Source organism: Lottia gigantea, assembly GCF_000327385.1.
Source record: "Lottia gigantea unplaced genomic scaffold LOTGIsca_69, whole genome shotgun sequence".
Classification (NCBI taxonomy): Eukaryota; Metazoa; Mollusca; class Gastropoda; family Lottiidae; genus Lottia; species Lottia gigantea.
The window spans coordinates 486,742-509,750 of record NW_008710347.1 but is presented as its reverse complement, the minus strand read 5'-3'; the positions used below and the strand labels follow the sequence as shown (position 1 = coordinate 509,750).

At 30.0% G+C, this 23,009-nt stretch overlaps 2 protein-coding genes across 2 annotated transcripts; both read right to left on the bottom strand.

Annotated features, from left to right (window-relative positions):
* Positions 1-14,801: 14,801 nt before the first annotated feature.
* On the bottom strand, positions 14,802-18,239 carry LOTGIDRAFT_130408 (hypothetical protein; the record flags this gene model as incomplete). Its single annotated transcript, XM_009065265.1, has 10 exons — positions 14,802-14,897; positions 15,193-15,403; positions 15,623-15,672; positions 15,987-16,122; positions 16,335-16,479; positions 16,672-16,775; positions 17,036-17,118; positions 17,212-17,324; positions 17,673-17,832; positions 18,009-18,239. 10 exons carry the CDS (start codon positions 18,237-18,239, stop codon positions 14,802-14,804), a joined length of 1,329 nt encoding a protein of 442 aa, XP_009063513.1.
* A 1,851-nt stretch (positions 18,240-20,090) lies between these two features.
* Positions 20,091-22,662, bottom strand: LOTGIDRAFT_204598 (hypothetical protein). Its single transcript, XM_009065264.1, has 5 exons — positions 22,557-22,662; positions 21,788-21,944; positions 21,342-21,515; positions 20,842-21,010; positions 20,091-20,622 (listed from the first exon to the last, which is right to left on the bottom strand). The coding sequence occupies exons 2-5, from the start codon at positions 21,881-21,883 to the stop codon at positions 20,495-20,497; spliced, it is 567 nt and encodes a 188-aa protein (XP_009063512.1). The 5' UTR covers positions 21,884-21,944; positions 22,557-22,662; the 3' UTR covers positions 20,091-20,494.
* Positions 22,663-23,009: the final 347 nt, after the last annotated feature.

Genomic DNA, 23,009 nt, shown 5'->3' with positions numbered 1-23,009 from the left:
TTTGAACACATGACATGGAAAAATTTCTTCCTTTCTAATTATCGGAATCAGGATTTACTGATCAGATAGCAGTAACGACTAGACCTAATTCCATTTTTCTTATTATATTTCTTTATCTTCAACTATAATTATATCTTAACTTACATACAGTGGGTGCAATATAGGAGCAAAATGTCAGACAAAATGATATACACCCACTATTCTTGCTCATATTCTGCAAGATAACAAAATGACTTTTTCTTATACCAAAATGATGGATAGAATAAAATCATAGTATTCAGGAATATTCCAGAAACAAATTCTAAACTTGAAAATGATCAAATATCATCCAAAAGTTTATATTCAATTAAGTTGTATATATCCAATAGCCAATGAAGCGGCTGTTACATCACATCATGTTATTGTTGGAATCAAGGGTATAAGATACTTTATTTTATTCACATTCTAGGGTTATTAAACTGACAAGAAAACAAATAAAACGTTGAAACATTTGGATTTTTCATTCGATTGATATCAGTCTGAATTATGCTGCAGGCAATTTGCACAATGGCTTGATAACACTTCATCCTATCATACCTGAATATTTTATTGTCTGTATATTGATATATATATATATAATCTGATGACAATAAAACACCATGTTTTGTTAGTGTTTATCAAGTTATATTTCAAACAAATCAACTAATATGTTTTTTAATGTTTCAAATTTTTGTTAGGTAATACAATTTTATGAGAAATCATGCAATAAAACAAGATGGGTACTTTGATTGGCTATTGGAGATGGTCGAATTAGTGCTGCCCTGAAATATGTTCTGTTAACAATGATGTAAATTTGTCAGTAACAGATGCCAATTCGACTACTAGTTTTCAGTTTCTAACTGTCTCAACTTCTTTAACCTGCACAACTTAAGACCTACCATTTTTTCCAACTGAAGAACTTTACAAATTTATTAGGCCAGTGTCCCAGTGTTTCAGGATTGTAAATTTGTCAGAACTTTATTGGCAAATTTCAGGATAACACAGTTACATGTTACTGAGCAAGAACCATTTACCACTTGAGCTAGAAAGTTAATACATAATGAACTATTGGTGAAAACTTTCCGCTAGTATAATAATCAAATATCACAAACTCCAATGTTATCAAGTTCTGGTAAAAATCTCCCATTCTACATTGAACTACATGTCTTCAAATCAATATGATTCATTCTGTTAATTTGAAAACTGGCCAATTTTATTACAATCATTGAAGTTAGAATCAGTTGGAATCAGAATAAATGCATACAACTGTTGATGAATAAGCTTAATATAGAAACCAGGTACTCCATATTTAGTTTATCACTAGTATGATATCTAGAACCATGCAGATACTTAATTAAAAAACTTTAAATGTATACATTCATCAAAATATATGCTCTACTGGCCTAAACAATAAAATAAAAAGGACTAACTATGTGCAATGCAAAACAAAACAAGAATTTTAAAAAAAAATAGTTTGGCTATACATTGTTAGCAACATCAAAATATACCAATATCAGCTATCCCAATGACTTCTGGATCCTTTAAAATTCAACAAAAACATTGGAGTTTAGACTGTCATCTCTTCTCTGTCATTATTAACAATCTTGTGTTCAGTTATTAGAAATAACATAACATCAGTTATTTGCATGCAAGACATAATGGCATGATTGTTTATAAAGGTTTGGAATTGAACTTCTAATGTATGACATTATTAAAAGAAGCAATAGGAACCTCAGTGTTAATGCACTTTAGAAATTCAGATGAAATGTGACGCGGTGTTTCAATCAATTGAAGTGGAAATTAGACTGTTATCATGTGATAGATTTATCATTTAGATGATTATATCACTTTAATAACAACAACATCTACAAGTATCAAAATATTTTTTAACTATTTACATTGCTTGAAATCTAACACAATTAGTCTGAACATTTGAATATCATGAATTTTCAATTCAAATTTACATGTGCAAGAGAACTCAACAGTGAAATAATATTCAATGATAAATTGTACACTAGGATTATGGAAACAAAAAATATTGAATGATAGCTCGCAATATCTAATTATCTGCCTTGTAAATCAGATAAATACTTAGATATTTGTGAATGATACTATTTTATCCATAGAAATTCACCATTCAGATGAAAATAGATCACAATCAATGATGAGTTCAGTTAAATTAAAAATATAATTTAGTTATCATTATAATGGAAAGGTCATTAACTCACATTTGTATTATTTAACATTTTCTATTTCGTTCTAAATGAAATCTAATAAAAAAAATCATAAAATGAAATGAAATAGAGTTTTACATCTTGATAAGAATGAAGAAGACTAGCAAAACCACCAAGTTTTCTACAAGGATTGGGAAGGTTAGCATACCCCATTTTGATTATTAGTTCTTGAATTGATTTATGTGGATCTCTAACATGCACAGATTGAACAATTTTTGTTGCATCATTTAGTCTAAATGCTTTCTGTTACTAGGTTGAAAAATACACACTGGTACAGATACTTAAAGATTGATCAGGTTGAAAATATCTAGGTTATTCTGACACATTTGTAACAAGTGTAAACATTGTTCAGTGAAATATGTCCCACAAATTTCATTCATTTCTCTCTCTATATATACAGTTCCATCAAAATCAATGCTTTGTCAATATTGAGGGAAACCTTAGACGTTATCTCATTCTGAAGCAATCTTTGACCACATTGACAAACTGAGGTGAATGGGGCGAAAAATCTGACTGAAATTGATTGTGTCTCGTCTACTACATATGACCATTGACTTGCAATCTAATTAAAATCAGATTACAATTTTGTTTCTTTTTTTTCTTTTATTTTTCATCTCTATTGTAATCTAACAAGTTCTCTACCACAACCATGTTCTTATGATGTATTTATAATCAATCAAAGTGTGTCATGAAGAACCTCTTTCCTGAAAATGATGACAGTTGTGGGATATCTAAACCCAAAGGAGCTTTTACATTGCTCTAAGTTAGACTTTGATTCAAATAATCGCCATTATTATCAGGAAGTAAGTTTTCTACAACAAGCTTTGATTGGTTGAAAATAACATCATTATAATAGAAAACTCGTTAGATAACAATGGAGATAAAAAATGAGGAAAAAAAATGAATAGTAATCTGATTTTAATTATTTATATTGACTCATGGATATTCAATTCTTGTATGAATGTTAACTAATTCTTCAATTAAAAAAACACTTCTGATAAACACATCAAGAATATGCGGTGTTTCAACTTTCAGTAACAGTAACAACCATACAAATCTACAATGAACTCGTTTGTTGGAGATGTCTTAAAGATAATTTCATAGAATTCATAAAATTTCAGACTAAAGAAACACATAATCTCAAATATGTCCAATCAATCCATCAAAATGCACCAAGAAAATTAGACAGAAAATTTTCATACAAAAACTTTGAAATTGTTATTGATTTCACAACTCCTAGAAGTTTTTAAGAAAATTAGGTTTCAGAGAATCAACTGCTTGAGAAAGGCATTTGATTCAACTTATCAGCCAGCTTAAATTATATTGATTTGCAGTCAAATCAGACTTTAGACTGATAAATGTAACAAATAATACAGTAGAAGAACAACTCAAATCAGAAACATAATTTCCTAGCAGCTTGACTTTAATTCATGTGACAAAACTTTTTGTTGATTTCAAAATGATCGGATGAAACTTTTTATATTTGATCATGATCATCTTGAACATGACTTAAAATGTTTTCTCCGTCTTTTCCAAAATTTATCAAGTACTTGTATCACAATTTATTTTACTGAATCCCCTTTAAACTGTAATATGAATTCGATTATAAGTATACCAATAAAGCTTTACTTTATATCAACAAATTACAAATATGCAACTTTAGATGCTTTGGAACAAAATTCTGTTATATTTGCTTTTAATTTCCAGAAGCTTTTAGTATCATTTAACTACAATGTGATTTGAAAACAATTTGTTTCAATTTAAGATCCATTATCATGCCTTTCCAATAGTATGTTTATGTCAAGATTGCTATAGCACCTATAATTTTTAAGATTTTTTGAATATTTCAAACCAGTAACATAATATCTTGACAATTAAATCTAACCATTTATAATGTTTGGAAATGAAATGAATGGAATTTTACATCCTACTTTTTTGCACCTTATGGGCTAATGAAGATTGGTAATGCCATGCAGTGTGCAGTTAAGGAATTTTGCCAAGACAGCAGCATTAGCCTTCTTAACTGTTTTTCTATTTCCAACACAACATCCAAACAACTAGAGGCTTTTCCAAGTTTTATTTATCACAAATATAATATAAGATACCAAAGGGATAAATCTACTTGAGACCATGGGTCTTGGGGCAGTCGGAACCCCCCAGAAGCCATCAGATTTCAGACAGCCAAAAATGTTCATTTCAAAATAAGAACTATCACAGGCTTGACTGTGATCAACCATTCTAAATGTCATGAGCATTTTGAGCTAAAGTGGTATTCTTGATCTTCAATCTTACAAACTTGTAATTTACAAAAATATATATCAATGACTAAATTTGGAATATAATCTTCAATTATTACCAAAGCAATAGCTATAAGTAGATAAGGCTACTATATCGGTATATACTAATTGTTTTATATAAGGACTATATGACAATGATATTAAACAGTTATCAAGTTATAGTCTCATGAGTTTTGTAGAATTATCATATTATCAGTTTCATGTACAATTTTGACTTCTTGTATAATAGAATTCAATGACCTTATCATTTTACCAGGAATTGATAAATTAATCTTTGACCTAACAGATAATAAGATTAATATGAAGAACCTAAGCTAGTATTAAAGCTCTAGGTTTATTAACCTCTAATTAACCATCAGTGTGCGTAAGAGCCTTCTCATTTTTGAAAAATAACCTGAATAGACAAAAATGTCTGTATGCAACAATCTTGGTCTATTTTGAATTTAAATATAGTAGTTAACACTACAGGTTAGTGTGCAAAATGTAAAAATAAGACAGTTACTTTTAACCAAATGAAATCCAAAAAAATAGAAATTACTCCCTTCGTGGAAACATAATAATGTTCACAATGTTAATAAAATAGGGCTGCTAGATTTGTGAGTTATGCACATTTGGGATTTATGGAATCAGCAAAACGTTCAATAAAACAAGAGTTCAGAACATGTTCCAAGGGTGCCGAAAAAATAGTAAGATTTGAATGTGACATATCCGCTTTAATTCCATTCAATTGGAGGCGGAATTGGAACAGACACAACCTGTTTAGAATTCTCCAATCTAGTGCCACCTTTTATTGGCCATAAGGATACTTGACTTAGTCATTGTTCTTTACGAAGTTGGGACACTTTTACTCAGCTGTTCACAAGAATGGACAGATTAAAATATAAAAAAAATTTCACTTACTCAAGACACAGGTTGATGGTCAAATTGTGTTTATCTGTACTCAATTTAGATTTCCTCCAAGCTGGTTCTGGAACATAATCTTCAAAACAGTATAATTCATCTTCATTACCTTCACACCTAGAAATACAACACAGATAGCTTGTTAGGCAAGGTAACAAATGCTCACATCCATCTATCTAAAACTGGGGTTTTCAATCTCTTACTTTCTATTACCCATTTCAGGAGCCTTAGTCATTTCCCTTTCACCTATAAATCCTTACTATTTCGTAATTATTTCGTTTTCATGCATTCTTTTCATGTCAGAGGATATAGCTGGAACTGAACGGAATGATTTAGATTATAATCGTCAATCTTATGCTAGACTACAAAGCACCTCATTTACCCCCCAAAAAAATTTGAATATTACCCCCAGGTTGAAAATACCTTATAAAGCTATTTCAAACTTGAGTGAAAGTTCTACAAAGCTTACAAGCAGATTCAATTGTATATTTAAGTCAAAGGTATTAACTATTCAATTGTGTCCAATTTTTTTTATGAAAATTTATAACAAAACGAATTTTTATCTTTATCTATTGGCAGGACATAAATCTCAATTTTATTTCATTAATCTATTGAACCAACTATCATTAGATTGGTTTTAACTAAGACAAGGGAAATAACTGAACTCAATTAAATAAGTAATGTACTATATTAACTTCTCTATTCCAATTCATACAAAAACTTCAAACAAGTTAACTAGAAAAGTTATACAGATATATCATAAAATCTACATTGTCAGCTCTCTGCTAGCTAGGGGTGTTGAGATGACAAACTCAGTCTTACAGTGATATTAGCTTTAAAGAGACAGTTTGCAAAAGTTTTACATAAAAAACATTGGAAATTATATATGAAAAGATTTATAAAATATGATATGTACTTCTATGTATACACTTGATCAACCTGTATTTGTTTTAAAAGGGGTGATTAAAAACAAGAAGCACTCATTAAGCAGTTGATTTTATTTTGGTGTTTGGTCTTAAAAAGTCTGGATATTTCTAGTAGAATCCTTCTTAATAATATATTTGGCATTCATTTGGTAAAATTATTTCACAAATAGCAAAGGAAAATCATAGCAACGTTAAAATGTAAAATTAACTGCAGGATACTTTAAGTTAAAAAAAAAAAATCAGAATTCCTCTTTAAGTGAGTATGCACTGCTCACTAAACCCATTAATGTACCTCTAGATTAGATTATTATTTGGTTATATAATTCTTATGTTTCTAAAATTTATAACTAAGAGCATTATCAAGGGAAATTGTTTCACTTTCATTTTATGGTTTTATATAAAGTTTCATCCAATCTGTGAATTTAAGCGAGTGTATAAGCATGTATTGATATACAAGTAGACTGAAATGGTTTCTGTCAATGTAAGTTCAATGTGGTCAATTTATATATGGAGTTTAATTGAAACCACATCAATATTCTGGTTTATATTGTGCTTATATTTATGTTTTCATGTGGGAATGTAAAACTCACATTATTTCATCAGAATATTTTTTGATATTCTTCACACACATACATGTATAAAATACATTATTCTTACAAAAAGGAAGTTGACATTTTCTGCACCTGAATTTTCTATTATTTGATGTAATTTTTTCTAAATTTCTTTGAAATATAAATGTTTGCAAGAATGTATACATCATTTCATCTTAAAAAAAACTTTGTCAACTACATTTTTGAGAAATAAGCAAATGAACACACTTTCAAGAACAGAAAGGGCTTAATATTTTTTTTTTGATTTTTGATTTTGAATGTTAAAAATGTAAGACGATATGAAAATCTTTCATAGTGTTCAAAAGCAAGTGTGAACTGACAAACAACATAAATATGGATTTGTCAACCCACAATGTCTAATAATGGCAAGACTTCTTGAAAGCATTTAGCTTTGAGAATCTTATGCTATGAGCATTCTTAATGACTGGGACACAAGCATTTCAAATTTGGAAATGAGAATCTTATGCTATGAGCATTCTTAATGACTGGGACTTGTGCATTTCAAATTTGGAAATGAGAATCTTATGCTTGACGAACATTCTTATTGACTGGGACCCAAGCATTTCAAATTTGGAAATGAGAATTTATACTACGAGAATTTTTATTGACTGGGACCTGTGCATTTCAAATTTGGAAATGTGAATCTTATGCTATGAGCATTCATATTGACTGAGATCCAAGCATTTTGATATGAGAATCTTTTGCTATGAGCATTCATATTGACTGAGATCCAAGCATTTTGATATGAGAATCTTTTGCTATGAACATTCTTATTGGCAGGGACCCAAGCATTTTGATGGCTGATTGTACTTCTGTCAGTTTATGTATGAGCACTTTAGTGAGAGATTTTTTACAATATATCTCTCACCAGTCTTTACAACAGAGGATAAGATTTGAAATTTCATCATGGACAGCAGAAATTTCCTTTATACTGTTGAATAAAAACAACACAACTCACATCTTTTTTATTATCGAAATATGAACATTTAATAATTAACAGCAATAAAACATTTTGTTTTATGAGATATCTTGACATCCATTTTAAAATAATACAGAAGCTAATCATTAATCAACTACATGCCTTGAATACAAAATGTTGTGCATCAACAGCAAGTTGTTCATCTCTGTTTATGGCTCTCGGCCCAACTTCTGGTTTTCAATATTTCTTCACTATTCTTATCTATAAATACAATAATGAAAAATTAAGTTTTAATTAATTTACTATGAAATTTGTAATATAAGTGTGGTTTCACAAAAGTTTCCCTGTAAAGAGTGGTTTCACTACAAAAGTAATTCACTATTTTGAATTGAGCATTAAGATAATGTTCCTTTTAACATAAACACTAGTTCTAGTGGATATCTGTGACCAAAGTTTGTTGATCTAATTTAACCAGCAGGCCTGACCTGGAAATGATGATGATTGTTGTAGATCAATTACCACCTCATTTTCATATTTTCATCTCACCAGAATTTTTGACATATTATCCTTAACATTCATAAACATTGCTTAAACCCTGTGCCAGTGCCTTCTGTTGGATAGTAACTTGTTACCTTTCAACCACCCTAATCTCTAAAATAAGACTAAATCATTACATGTTGTATAACTGTAATATAACAGAAGGGAAACCAATATATGATTTTCAAATTGTCCTGAAATACCTAGAAATTTGCTTGAGAAAATTATACTGATTTGTCAAAAAAGCATTAGTTTCCTTGTATAAAGGGCAAAATTTAAAAGTTTGAAAATGAATAAGAAAGTAAATGAAAATATTTTGAAATATTATCAATCATCAAATGACTTCATATTAAGAATTTACATCAGAGAATAAATTGTAAAATTAATTCAAAAATTAGAAACTTACCTGATAAGGTTTGAACTTTTCAGATTCTGCACCAAAGAAAATATTTCCTTTGAATTGTTGACATGACAAGAAGAAGTGAACCGTCAGATGTCTTCAGTCACAATGAACAAACAATAAAGATGTAGAGAGGCCTCTACCCTATACTGATTTCAGCTCAACCCCATGCTGTCCAAATTTCTTGAAAATCTTTTATATATCTGAACAAAATTCATCAATCAAAGTATCTCTATACTAAACTCTCCCTTGAACATTATTCATCATCAACCTTGTATCCTTATACAATTCTTAACATATTTAAATATAATTCCCTTAAACATTGTATCCCTGAACAATATTCATCTTTAATCCAGGATAAGAATCCAATACATTGCTTATTGGTTAGTGAAACTCAAGCTGATTTTTGTTTCTTTAAAACTTTGGTGATATATATTTTTAATCTGAACCTTATAATACAAGTTATATCATTGATAGGGTAGTATTTTATTTCATCCACAACAAATTATAACTGACAGACAGAAGGGTTATTCTTATTGATGAAAAAAATCAATTATGCACTCACCTTGATGTTTCCTTCAAATCAGTGGATTGGGATGTCTCAAATATATCCAATGAATTCCAAATATTATAAGATGTTTCATTAAACATTATACTGCACTATTACAAGCATTATATATTGCTGTTGTTACATAGACAGGTGTATACTGTAAAAAAAATCAAAAGAACAAGTATACTTAGAGGTTAGTTCTGATTAAATTTTCACACCTCAACATATGGTTCCATCAACAAATCTATAACAAGTTTCTACAGAATTTTGTTTCAGAATCAATGAGATTGTAAAAAGTTCATCAAACTTTTAACTAAATTGTAGATGCTGAGTTAAAATTTGGATTTTGGTACATACTTATATTCTGGAAATTAAGTTTTTTTGAAAATAAAAGTTATAGTAAAGTAAGTCTTGATTCCAATGTTCTAAAATATACTATTTACCAACAGTAAATTTACTAAATCTTTAATTGCAATTATACTTGTTGAAGTACCATTGCCTTTCTTACATTAATATTTTGAGATATTTAAAAACATTGACCAAAAATTGATATTATACTCTTGGTTGTTGCTATCAATGTTTACAAAAAGACTACAATTTGACAATAACACTAATATTTACTTCATACTTTGTTTACATTATGGAATTGTGTATATTTAAATACAGAATAACTTGAGAGTATGTCTACCAAATAGTTTACATATGATCAACTTCAAATAATGGACACCAATACACTTTCTGGTAACAAAAACAGTTTGATAAGCAATTTGATATCATGAGTTTGATAAAAACTTCCAAATTTGAACAACAAACATGTCATAATATGCACTTTAGAACTTTCAAATACTGTAATATACTACTATGTTCTATAAACCTCAGCAAAGCAAAATTGTTGCTTTAAAATAAAATATTTTTGGTCTGATTTGATTCCAATTCAGATTTATTAGAAATAAATTTAAAAGTTTTTAAGAAGTTTATCAATAAATTATCAGATATCAATACTGTGTTTCTAAGATCTGTATCTACATACTTATTTTACAAGTTACAAGGTCACATTTTTAATTTGAAAGAAACACATAACAGAATAATTGACCAACAACACTAAAGCCAAATAATACATTGCTTGAAAAAGCAATATCAAAATCAGCTCGGAAATGGCAAGAAAATATCTGAATGATATTTGATCTGGAACCAAAGTATAAAGAAATCAACTTACCATAAATCTGTATTTTGTTCACTTGAACACCATTGTGGATATGAACCATCAATATCTTCAACAGCTGACTTTTTTCAAATATATTCAGCCTCTGACTATGATAGAAAGTATATGTATATAATCATACCCCTTTCATCATCTAACTTCCTCTATGAATTACCATAAAATGTATTCTAATGAAGGCTTGTATCTGAAGTTAGGCAAGACAAGTACAGGTATGATTAAGACCTGAAAAATAAGTGAAATACAAGAGAATTTGACCTCCCCTTCCTAATATTGACCAATACAACACACTGTGAAAATAATCACCTCTAATCAATGAAAACAACTTGCTGAAAACTGGCCAAATTTCAGCTGATTCATACATAAATATACTAACATTACAGATAAATCAGATTTTCTTTTTAAAATGTAAATCAAATTCATATCCTTAAGCTATAAACAGACATTGAATATAAACAGTGTCTATAAAATATAATATAAATTGGATTTTATGACTTTCGTTGTATTATACTAAGTAATTTTATTTTATGGTTATATTGTTTGTCTAAAACAAAAGACAAAAGTTTTTATTCATCCCTAGATTTCATCATATCAAAAATATGTAAAATTTAATATTTTCAATTTAGAAACAAACGAAATTACCAATTATATATTTGAAAAATAAAGCAGATTAATATTCTGTGCAAATCAGAAATATTGATCCATACCCATTAACAGATTTAATTCAATGAAAAGATGACTTATTCAAGGTCAACAGATTTTTAATGTCAACCGAAATTAGAACCCACTACCACCATTTGTTTGATATTATCAAGCAAATGACTTCATTCCAATGCTCTTACAGACTGAGCTACAAGTCTGTCCTCAAAAATATATTAGATCATGCAAAGAAGAATTCAAAAAATTAGTACTCAAAATGCACTTAGAGATATTAAAATTTAAAAAAATAAAAAGTTAAACTAACCTTTAATAAATATACCAGCACTCTACTGTATCATAGAAATAGTAATACCTTTGTAATAAATACCCTATATGATAATAAGAGTAAACAATAAAATAGTAAAAGTTGACACCCTATATATAATATCATGTCTGGTAAAATAAGCAAAGTATTTAACTAACCATAGCACATAAGCCTTGCTTTCTTAGTCTTCGTTAATATATGGACCTTTTTTCATGTGGCCTGAATTGATAACAAGAAGATGCTGAGTTGAAAATTTTTCAAAAAGCAGGGCACCAAGACACATGAAATCTACATAAATTTTTTAGCAAAATGCAAATCTAAAATATCTTGACATAATGTAGTTTTAAAAATTTTAATTATCATAGCGTCTCATTAACTTTACGATTATGCCTTAAAGATTGTAAATGATGCACAACAATGCTCAAATCCAATTTAATATCTATTATCATAATCAATATGTTGAAAACATTTGTATATCAAATATATATTGGAAAATAAAGAATAATAATAAAAGTTTTATTACCTGTGATATAACACTTATATACAGGTGACAGTAAAATATATGGTTCAGTTTATCACACTAACTTTGATATAACACATATAAATATTCTATATTCAATCTTTCTATTTTTTATACATAGAACTTCTGTTTTCTGTGTACTGTCTACACTAAATTAACAATTCTATCACCTGAACGCAGATATTTGTCAAATAATATTGAAAGAAAGCAAGTAGTTGACCCAATATAAATAGGATGGCATGTGTCACAATACCTCTATTATCAATCTTCTCTATTAAAGCCTAACTCAATACATGAACATTAGAAGCTTATTGATATGCTGATATGATATGAGGTTCAGAAAGGAATTTCACTTATAATCAACCACTATAATTGCTATAAACAACTCCTTTATGAAGAAGGTATTATTAGATTTCTAATTATGAATAGTATAAAGAAATGAATAGGTGCGTTAAATCTGTTCGATTTTTCTACAGTATTGTAGAAAGATCAATAGGTGCTGATTTCAGATATCATAACAATAGATATAATAACTCTTCAATCTGTTAATATATCTAAACTATTGATAATAGAGAGAATAGATATTGCAAACACTGACAAATAACTCTGTTTACTTGCAAATATCAATAAACAAATAAATTATCATTAGTGTTATTTTCAAATTCATGCGTGATACATACATTTGTACAAAATACAGTGCATGCATGTGATAATTCAATCAAAAAGACAGGGTCATCAGTAGGGTTTTTCCAATCGGGCCAAAATTAGGTTTTTCATCAGAACACTTTTGGTAGACTTCAAACGGTAACCTTTACTGAAGACATCAAATAAACAATATACATGTATTTAGCTGATCTTTCATTTCTATATTCAATTTTTGAAACAAAATTCTTTTTTGTCGAATTTGGCATAAGGCAATTTTATTGGTTTCACGTAGTTTCGGCCTTGAAAGCATGAAATTAAGAGTTTTTATCCTACATTTCTGCAAGAGATTCAGCAAATGAGGATTTGTCTCTTTTCTTTACTTCCAACTTCTTTTTTTTGTGGCACATATTTAATATAAATCTAATTTTGTGACAAGGTTTACTAATAAATAATAAATCTTTGTTTAAAACCAAATGACATTTTGATTTGTCAATGAACAGCAATCTACATATTCAGCAGAGAATAGGGACATCATGTAAAAGAGACCAGTTGTCTGAAGATCGTATGGCGTGAAACTTTCTTTTGATTGTATATCAATGAAACTGTAGTAGGTAGGGGTTGTGTCTGTTAGCTTCTCGAAAACAAGAAAATTATGACTAAGTGCTGTCTCCATGTTGTCATTAATGTATTTCAAAATATAGTAAAACAGTGTATAATAATCAATATCATTTTTGTATAGTACTATCTATAAATATTCAAGATCCAAATCAAATTCAAAATGCATTAATTCCCTAGAGTCGTCATAGTCACAAGACTCTCTAATGGAGGGAGTTCTCCCAAGCAAAATTTAATTGATTTGGTGCATCCAAAATTTGTTAAAAATACAGCGGTGGTATAAATAGGGGTACACACCATTTCTAGAGAGGCAAAATATTCTTAATACAAATTTCAAAAAAATTTGACAAGGAAAAGCTTCCACTGACCAACAAAGGAAGGAATATAACTGAGGAAAGGGGAAGAACTACAAAGAGAGCTTATACTATTAGCAGTCTTTCAAAATAAAATAATTCTAAAACTACACTTTTTTTATTTTTGTGATTAAGTGCAGAATCTTGTGAATATTAAAAATATTAAAAAAACATATTTTTCATCAAAAGAAATATTTTGCATGTAAATTGTCATTTTATTGTCATAGACAAAAAGATAAATATCCATACAACTAGTTGTGTTTGTACCAAGGGTTGGAGAGGAACAGCAAATGCAAACTGTGTAATAATACAGGTATATTTAAATAAAATAGTATACATTTATTTTTAAAAGACATCAAATTAAAAATTTGTACATATTTCATTAAAACAATATAGACTTTTTCAGAAGTCAATCGAAATAAAATAAAAGGCACAAATAGAATGCCTTAAAATTCATAATTTTTGACTGCTTTCAGTAATTGCTGTGGCTCGATCTTCTTGAGTCTTGCTTTTGCTTCCATCTGTCACATGGTCACTTTCAGCAATACTGTTATCATTTGCAAATGTGCTGTTATCACTTTCAAAAGTACTGTTATCACTACCACATATTTTGATATCACTTTCTGTTAGGCTGTTGCCATTTCCCTGAGTTTTGGTTTCACTAACAGCAGTGAGTTTATCACTTAAATGTTTTTTATTGAGCTCTTTATTCCTTTCTCTCCTTGTCTTCACCATAAAATTATGTCCTTTAGAAAAAAAAATAACAAATAACAAATAACAAAAAATGGATATCAGCTAACATTCTTGCATGTGTCTTTGAAGCAGAAATAAATTTATTTTACTTCACATCAATAACCTGGTGAACAAACACAAAGTAGGTGATACTCTCGATAGCACTGGCATCAAAATTTTTCTTTCCTAGAGGATATGAATGCACAGAACCTAATCGCTTAGAAGATGACAACCATACTCTTTACTGACTGAGCTACTCCACTTCCATTTGGTCTTAGATCTCAGAGACAAGTATATGTATCTTCTTATTCTACATACATTCATTCAAATAATACATAGAAATCGCCAACTTTAACCTCAACTAAAAATAGAAATCTTTACCTGCACAATCTAATGTTTCTTCTCTGGTCTTCTTCATACAACATGGTTTACAAAATTCATATGCACATCTTATATTCTAGAAAATATAAACATTAGAGAGGGGTTATCTTTAAAGGCCAGACTGGGAATGAAAGTTCTTAAAACCAAACTAATTAAAATCCATTTTGTTTTTGCTTTTGTTGTAGTTTTTTTTAGTGTCTGGATAATCCTGACTACAAAAAACATGAACTATTGCGATTATTAAATTCAATTCTCCAAAGTTGCAAATAGTATTTATAATTACTTTTACATCAAAATAGAGATGTGAACGGAGAAACAATGGCCATAAATGCTAAAGAAAGGAGAAAAAAAAATATAGAAAATATGCCTACCCTGGGGTTTAAGCAATTGATTTCTGAATTAGTACACATAACATAAACTTGTCTTGTGGGTGTTAGAAAGTTTTTATTAGGGTTCTTTAACATTCTTTTTAATTTCTTTCTAGAAATATTCTCTAAACCCACAATATTCCTTTCAGCAGCCCTTTTCTTTGTTAATTTATCTCGTTCTATTTTCTTTTCTGGATCTAAATCTGCATTTGGACTGAAAGAGAAAATTTTCAATCCATTTTCCAATTTAAAGCTGTTTCATTTATGTGATTATCGTAGTCCAAACATAAAAGTATATAGAAAATGTTCAATACTCAAAACATAAAAATGTCCTTGTCAGAAATATTAAGCCATAACAAATCCTATCTTAACTAGGTAAAAAAGACAGCTACTGGGTGAAATAATTAAAGTAGTTAAGTTAAATTACACTTACTCTGGTCTGACATAAGGCTGACATCTCCAGTAAGGTAAAGGTAGATTACTCTTCCAATCTTCAGGGTTACTGGTATATTTTTCTACATCAGACTGAAATTAGAAATGGTAAATCTCGTAATCATTACCTTATAAACTGTTCCTGATGAGAAGAGGCATTGGTTTTCTAGTCTTTGTGTGTGTATAAACAGTTACAGTTTTCATTGGCATCATTCAATCTAAATTATATTTTGCTGCCAGACATAATCTGGCCCTATTTTCTGGACCAAATGGGAAATCAGAATGGTACAAATATCAAATTTTGATAGAAATAGTCCTGTACCTATATATCAGAGGACTCTGTGATAATTTAGCCCCCATATTACAGAAATATATACGGAAAAAAGCTGTTTCAAATCTCTTACCTGACAAGCTTTCTTTAGTTTGTCAACCATCTCACGAAATTCTTCTATATTCTTAGCATTAGCTATTTCATTTCTAATTTCCACATGTGTCTGAAGACTATATACAAAATATTATTTTCAAAACAAAACTCCTTAAATTTAAGCAGACACACAAAATCTACCATACTTCTTTAATATCTACATAATTTTCATTTTAACAAAAGTTCATTTTACTACTGTAGAATCATTATTGTGATTATATCTATCTTAAATCTTATATTTTTCATTATGTTTATATAAATGTACTAGAACAGAAAAAGAAATACATACGCATGATGACATATTTTAAAGATATGACCACGGATAGCTGACATGGCACAGGGATATTTTTCTGCAAAATCTAAATATTCCAAAGACATGTCCCAAATTAAAGGACTGATACCATTAAACAGAGCTGGATTGTGAAGATTTCCTTCTGAAATACAAGAAACAAAGACAATATTTCAACGAAAAGTATAAAATTATCTTTCTTCCTTTCCTTTCTTTGGAAACAAGAACTTCTTGTCTCTTGTAAACTAATTACAAAAATTATAACTAAAATTAAGCTCTTTCATTATTCTTACGTGAAACCATTCCATATAGGGATACCTCATGAAGACTTACTTACCTGCAGTCATAACGCCATCAACATTTGTCTCTTTTAAACATCTTTCAACATCAGATAAATACTGTATATTACCATTAGCAAATACAGGTATATTTACACTTTCTCTAGATGAAAAATATTAAATCAGTACATCAACAACGGAAGATAGACATTCATGCTTGGTTTAAAAGTATTTGTAGCAACTATTAGGCATGAAGGATTGTATTAGCCTTTCTCTTACAATGTCTGCACACTGTGACAAAATATTGCTTTGAACATTACCCAGGTATCTTTGTAACTAAGCGAGTCTACTATTGAACTTGATTGGTTGTAAATCTTCATCTGCATTCCTGCACCAAATATACACACGCCTAAATCTACTCACTTTACAGCTTTAATATAAGACCAATCTGCCAGTCCAGTTAAAGGACCTTTCTGTTCTCGTGTTCTACCATGTATAGTTAGTATCTACAATTAAAATATTGGTTGCAATTTCCATCAATTGGTGAGGAGACTTTGAAATATCAAGGTTTGAAATATGTGCAACAAAAAACAACTAACCTGACATCCAGCCTTTTCTAGCATTTGAGCATATCGAATTGTTTTCTTTATACAGGCAAATCTTCTTATTTTACAGGTGATAGGTACAGTTAACTCCTTATGACATATACTGACTGAAAAAAAATGGTTCTTATTGTATCTCCATAAAATATATTGAATGCGTCTGCAACATTGAAGAATTATGATTTGAGTTTTAAAATCGAAATGAGAAGGGATGATGAACTACACAACCAAAAATGTAAGCAATCCAGACTTCAGTTTTTATAACTAACATCTGTAAAGACTGTATCAAGACCAGTTTCTCATAAATAGAGAAGACTTTTATCCATGTCATTCTGACCCAAAAACTTCTTACTATATCTACCATGCCAGATAAATTCAGAAATCTCAGTAAAAGGCATATGATTCAAACACAGAGATATCAAAGTCAATTCTAAGGATCAAAGAGCATTCTAACATACCCATCTTCTCTATTAAATCCCATTCATCTTGTAGAAAAGCACCATAATGTCCTTTCTTAGCAATGCTTTGAGGACATCCTAAATTAATATCAATAGCATCACAGTAGGGTTCTGCTAATTGAGCAGCTTTAAGTAAAGTCTCAGGATCATTGGCACAAAACTGAAATAAATGCAAATAACAGAATATTGAACAACACATTTTTCTGTAAGAACATTCCAAACTATTAGGCAGATTTTGTAGTAGCCTGACATTGTGAAGATAAGACATAAGATAATTAAAACTGACTTGACCACCTTTGACACATCAAATATGTAGAATAAATTTAACTGAAATACCTGAACTATCAAAGGACGGTCCTCATCACATGTCACCAGTGATTCTTTCCTATAATGATTATCCTTCACAAACAAAGCAGCATGGAACATAGGAGTATAACACAATTCAGCACTATACTTCCTACTTAATAATCTCCATGGTAACTCACTCTGGTCCACCATTGGAGCAACGATATACTTTGCTGATTTTAACTTCTGCCTCCAAAATTCATACCCTGATAATTTCTCCATATTGCTGCAAATAATGAATAAAAATCAAGAGTTAACTAGTTGTAAGTATAAACTAGTTTATTTATTACATAAAAGTGTATTATGTTGTCTGGTTGTCAAATCATATTTAACAGCTTTCATTTATCAGTAAGCTTATGTGTCTGATACTTCAAAAAATAACAATCATAGCTAAATATACTTTCATTCACGTAAATCAGAAGCTACTTTCTTCTTACTTTTGATGGTAAAGCAAATCTTACCAATATATTATGTGAATAGGAATACCAGTTTCAACCTTTACTCAAACCAAATATGTCTCAACCGTTGATATTTTCCTCTGAAAAATAAAGAAAAACTACATCAAAACCATTTATACCAAGCTATTACGAATCTATCAATGATATTTTCTGACATTTAAAATGTTTTGGGTTTAAATTTCTTGGAAGAAAGGTAATGACCTTATGAACACAGGTATAAAACATTTTCAACCTTGAACTCCAAGCTATGAAAGGTAAAGCAGAAAACATTAACATTATCTGATGTGGTGATCCCAGACTGTTGATTAAATTTTGTGGAAGTTTTTGGCCAATTACGATCAAAGGGTAGTAACTTTTTAAACTTTTTCAATGGAGTTCCTTTCCTTGAATTGATCAATCATCATTTGTTCTTGATAGATAATAGATAAACTGATGAACGTATTAAGACATGACAATGGATCGTACATATTTCTGTGTACATGACATTAATATTGAAATGACATTATAGAGTGAAAGTGAAAAGAATTATAAGAACTCTTTGACTTTTGTCATTGTTATACAAAACGGTACATGACACAAGGGGCCACTTTTTAAACCACCCTCTTGTTACAACACCTTCTTATTCTAACACTGAAAAGTACCCCCTCAGCTATTTACACTAGGCTAGTTCATACCCTCCTCAACATATTGTAATTGATTCAGGTAACGTAAATAAGGTGATACTTCCCCCTGTTACATTCAACAGGATTTAGACCCCCCCCCCCCCCCCCTCTTTCTGATAGTACTTCTTATTTACCAAGTCAACCCAGCCTGCTGTCGCAAATTACGAAATCAATTTGGTTATGGGTTTCAATTTCCAATGCAATATAGCTTAATATACGTCTTCGAACACATCTTTTATGATGTTTAGTTGGCTTTTGCGTTCGTTACATTTTCATGATCCGTTCATGACCATTAAAGATCCATGTTGACTAGCTCCGAGAGTGCACATTAATATTGAAAAAAAAATTGATTGCGATCAAAATCACGTTTCGCTGTCATTTATTCTCTCACAAAGATACCATATTTATCATTGGTTCATGAAAAGAATATATTTTGTTTGCAACTCGTGTCATTTTGCACAACCCATCGAACGGGTCTTTCGTGACTACTTCTATCTCCATTAAATGAGAGCTCTTTTCCAAGGGTAATCAGCATGTAGTTATGAAACAACAACTAAATTGAACCAACGCTGAACATATATCCCACACTACAGACTTAAAATGTTTTAAAATGTATTGAAAAGTTTGGGCCATGTAACATTGATATTGTGTACTTGTGGAAATTTTGCATAGATCTCCCTTTTCTAGTTGTAATTATATGATAAAGATTTAATCTCATTATAATACTGATCTGGATGTTTTTGTTTATCCCGGAAAAACAAAAGCATCTAGATCTGCTTAACAATTAAGATAACACTCAAAGAAGTTGTAGCAAGTGGAATCTAATTTTCTTAAAGGTCTTAAATTTTGTAGAGATTTATCAGAACAAACCACAACTGCTATTATTAAGTTCCTGTAAAAGTGAGATAAGAATAGCTAGAATTTTGCTAATTGCTTGATATAAAATAACTAAAAACAGTTAAAAATATTTAATTGCTATCAAACATCAAATCCAATACAGAACAGTATCGTATAATAAGTCTTTTTTTTAATATTATTTACACTATTTCAGAAATGAATTGCCATTAAATCAAGATACATTCAGAGATATTTGAAAAAAGAATCACTTGGTTTTGACACGGAGACACATATTCTCATTTCTTATCAAAGGAATGTCATAAGGCTTTGAGTTGTACACTGAAGAGATTTTATATACACAAATAAATAAATAAATAACACAACATTGAACAACAGAATTACAAAAGAGATTCTCCCTTTTGAATTACAAATATCATTCCTTTCCTGAATAATTTTGCAGTTTTTGGTGTCACCCTATTTAAGAATCAGTTCATGTCTTATTACTGAAATCACTACTTGATCAACTAGATCCGTCCGGACGTTTGGTCTGTTCAATTTTTTTGGCTTTATAACCCTTTGGATCTTCACAGATATGTACAACAATGCCTGGCTGGGTATCTGAAGGAGGGTGGAGTTCATGAGATTCACCTGTAATTAGAACACAATATAACATAAGACTTATTTAGAGCTTGATTGGTCAGTTCTAAACATAATGACTTCCGAATTCACATTCAAAATTCATCCTTTAACCCTTTCTCCGCCATTTTGAACTTTGTCTACACCAATTAAGTAGAACAACAAGCTGTGTGTTTTTAGTATTCTCAGTTAGGATTGCTATGAGTTTTACCAAAGTGCTTAGTATATTACCTGGAGCTAATTGTGCAACAGCTGATATTAAATCATAGTTAATAACAGGATGAGATTCTGGTATTGGTTCCCAGCCGACTGGTGGTGAGGCGGGTGGTGATATTAAAAACTGTTTCTCTGGTTTTGGAGGATGCAAATGAGGTGAATCATTCTGTGGACTGTCCTTTAGCTAGAAAAAAACGAAACAAAATCATCAATACACACATTCAAAAAATCAATAATAATAACTTCTTGAAATAAATATTTACTATAAATTTTTAAATGTATGATAAACAAGGATATCAGAAATTCGAGACAGAGATATGCAAAAGGTCATGATTCACCATTTTCGGGGGTAGATTTGGACCTTGAATAAATGTAAATAGTCTTCAGAAGTACTAGAAGTGCAAGAAAATCACATAACCCTTCAAAAATGCTTTTAACTAGAAATTCCCATACCTGAGACCAAGGTACAATTTACCTGTCGCTTTGAAGCCAAATACACATGGAAACCTTTTTACCTGTGTGAAATAACATTTAATTCTAGATCCATTTATCAATGTCTCATGCTGGTGGATTCTAGCTTTAGCTGCTCTTTCAGGACTGGAGAAATTTACTCTGGCTCTATGGAAGTTTCTCAGATATAAAAATTGTGCTGTTTCATCATACTCTAGGAAAACTGATTCAAATTCACTCTGAAAAATTTAGCATGAAATAATAATCATTTCATTTCCAATGTTCAATTACAAACATTACATGGCCCTGTGTCACAATGAGTTTTTCTAGTGTCTTCAAGAAGCCAATCATGACACTTTGCATGAGAGAATTCCAAATTTAACAAAAGGGATGCTATTCTTAAGCAGAAAGTCTGTATGGATTTTATAATCCTCCATAAATATGGAAAGAACAATAGTCTCAGCAGGCCTTTCTTGCAGAAAAACAAAATGCATTTGGCAATAGATCTTACCTTAGCATTGAGGTCCACAAAAACACTTGCATCTACATTGGTTATTATCAAAGAATCTGGTAAATCTGTTACATCCATTGCAGTATCAGTGGTCATCTTTCATATTTCATATACCAGTATTTTATACTTATCATGTAATTTAAGCAGATATTAACTTCTGAAATTATAGAACATAATCTAAATTAGCAATAGGATAATTAAAAATATCATATATCAGCAAATAATCTTTGTTAAGTAAATCAATGTGATCCACATGACTTTTGTGGAATCAAAAGATTGCATATTGAAATTTTTTTACCCTTAACAGGACAGTGTGCGCCTATTCCAAGCTTATGTGTTAGACTTACTTTCCTTACACTTACGTTTGTAAATCGAATTATCTAATCTATCATTTTATATGAAATAGAATATCAGTTTAAAAAGAGTAATGACAGTCTAAAATCTATAAAAATACAATAATATTTCCATGTAAATATTTTGATAAGCAGGTCATTCTTCTCAGACTATCACTGATCAGTACTTTTCTTTAAAAAATCTGCTTAATTTGATGATGGATTTTGAGGAGAAAATCGCTCACATCACACACTGTCACACTTTGTGACTATGACTCCTAAGAGTGAGCTGCGAGACATTGACAATGACATTAATGACAGTGACGACTGACAGAGACACAAGTTAGTGAGATAAAGTTTACAGAATATACAAGCCACAGACACATGGAAACAAATGTCCCTGCCATCAGAAAACCAAATATTCATATATGACTCACATATAACAAAATTACATCCAAAGAGAACAATTTTACTAAAAAAATCGGTACTGAATGTTAATGTTGCATAAATTTATATTTGCTTTCGTCCATTGAGGAGTATGATCAATATCACATTACAAATCTTGTACACTAATTATCAATGAAACGGAAATGAAAAGTAAATATTTGTTTGGTTTAAAAACAGAATAATATAGGATTTGTAACAAATATTTTGTTGTTATAGGCCTAGTGTGCTGTCGTAGACAAAAAACTCACATGGAATTAAAAGAATGTACAACAATTTTACAATTGTACAAGGAAGAATAGACTCTATAGAGTATTAAATAGTAACACCCGAGAAAATTGTGGTTATACTAAACACCAAAACCCGTAATAGGGTCAACTTTCAGAAATGAAAGGATAACGGACATCTTCAAACAACGATTTCATAAGTAAGGAGGTGTGGTAGGG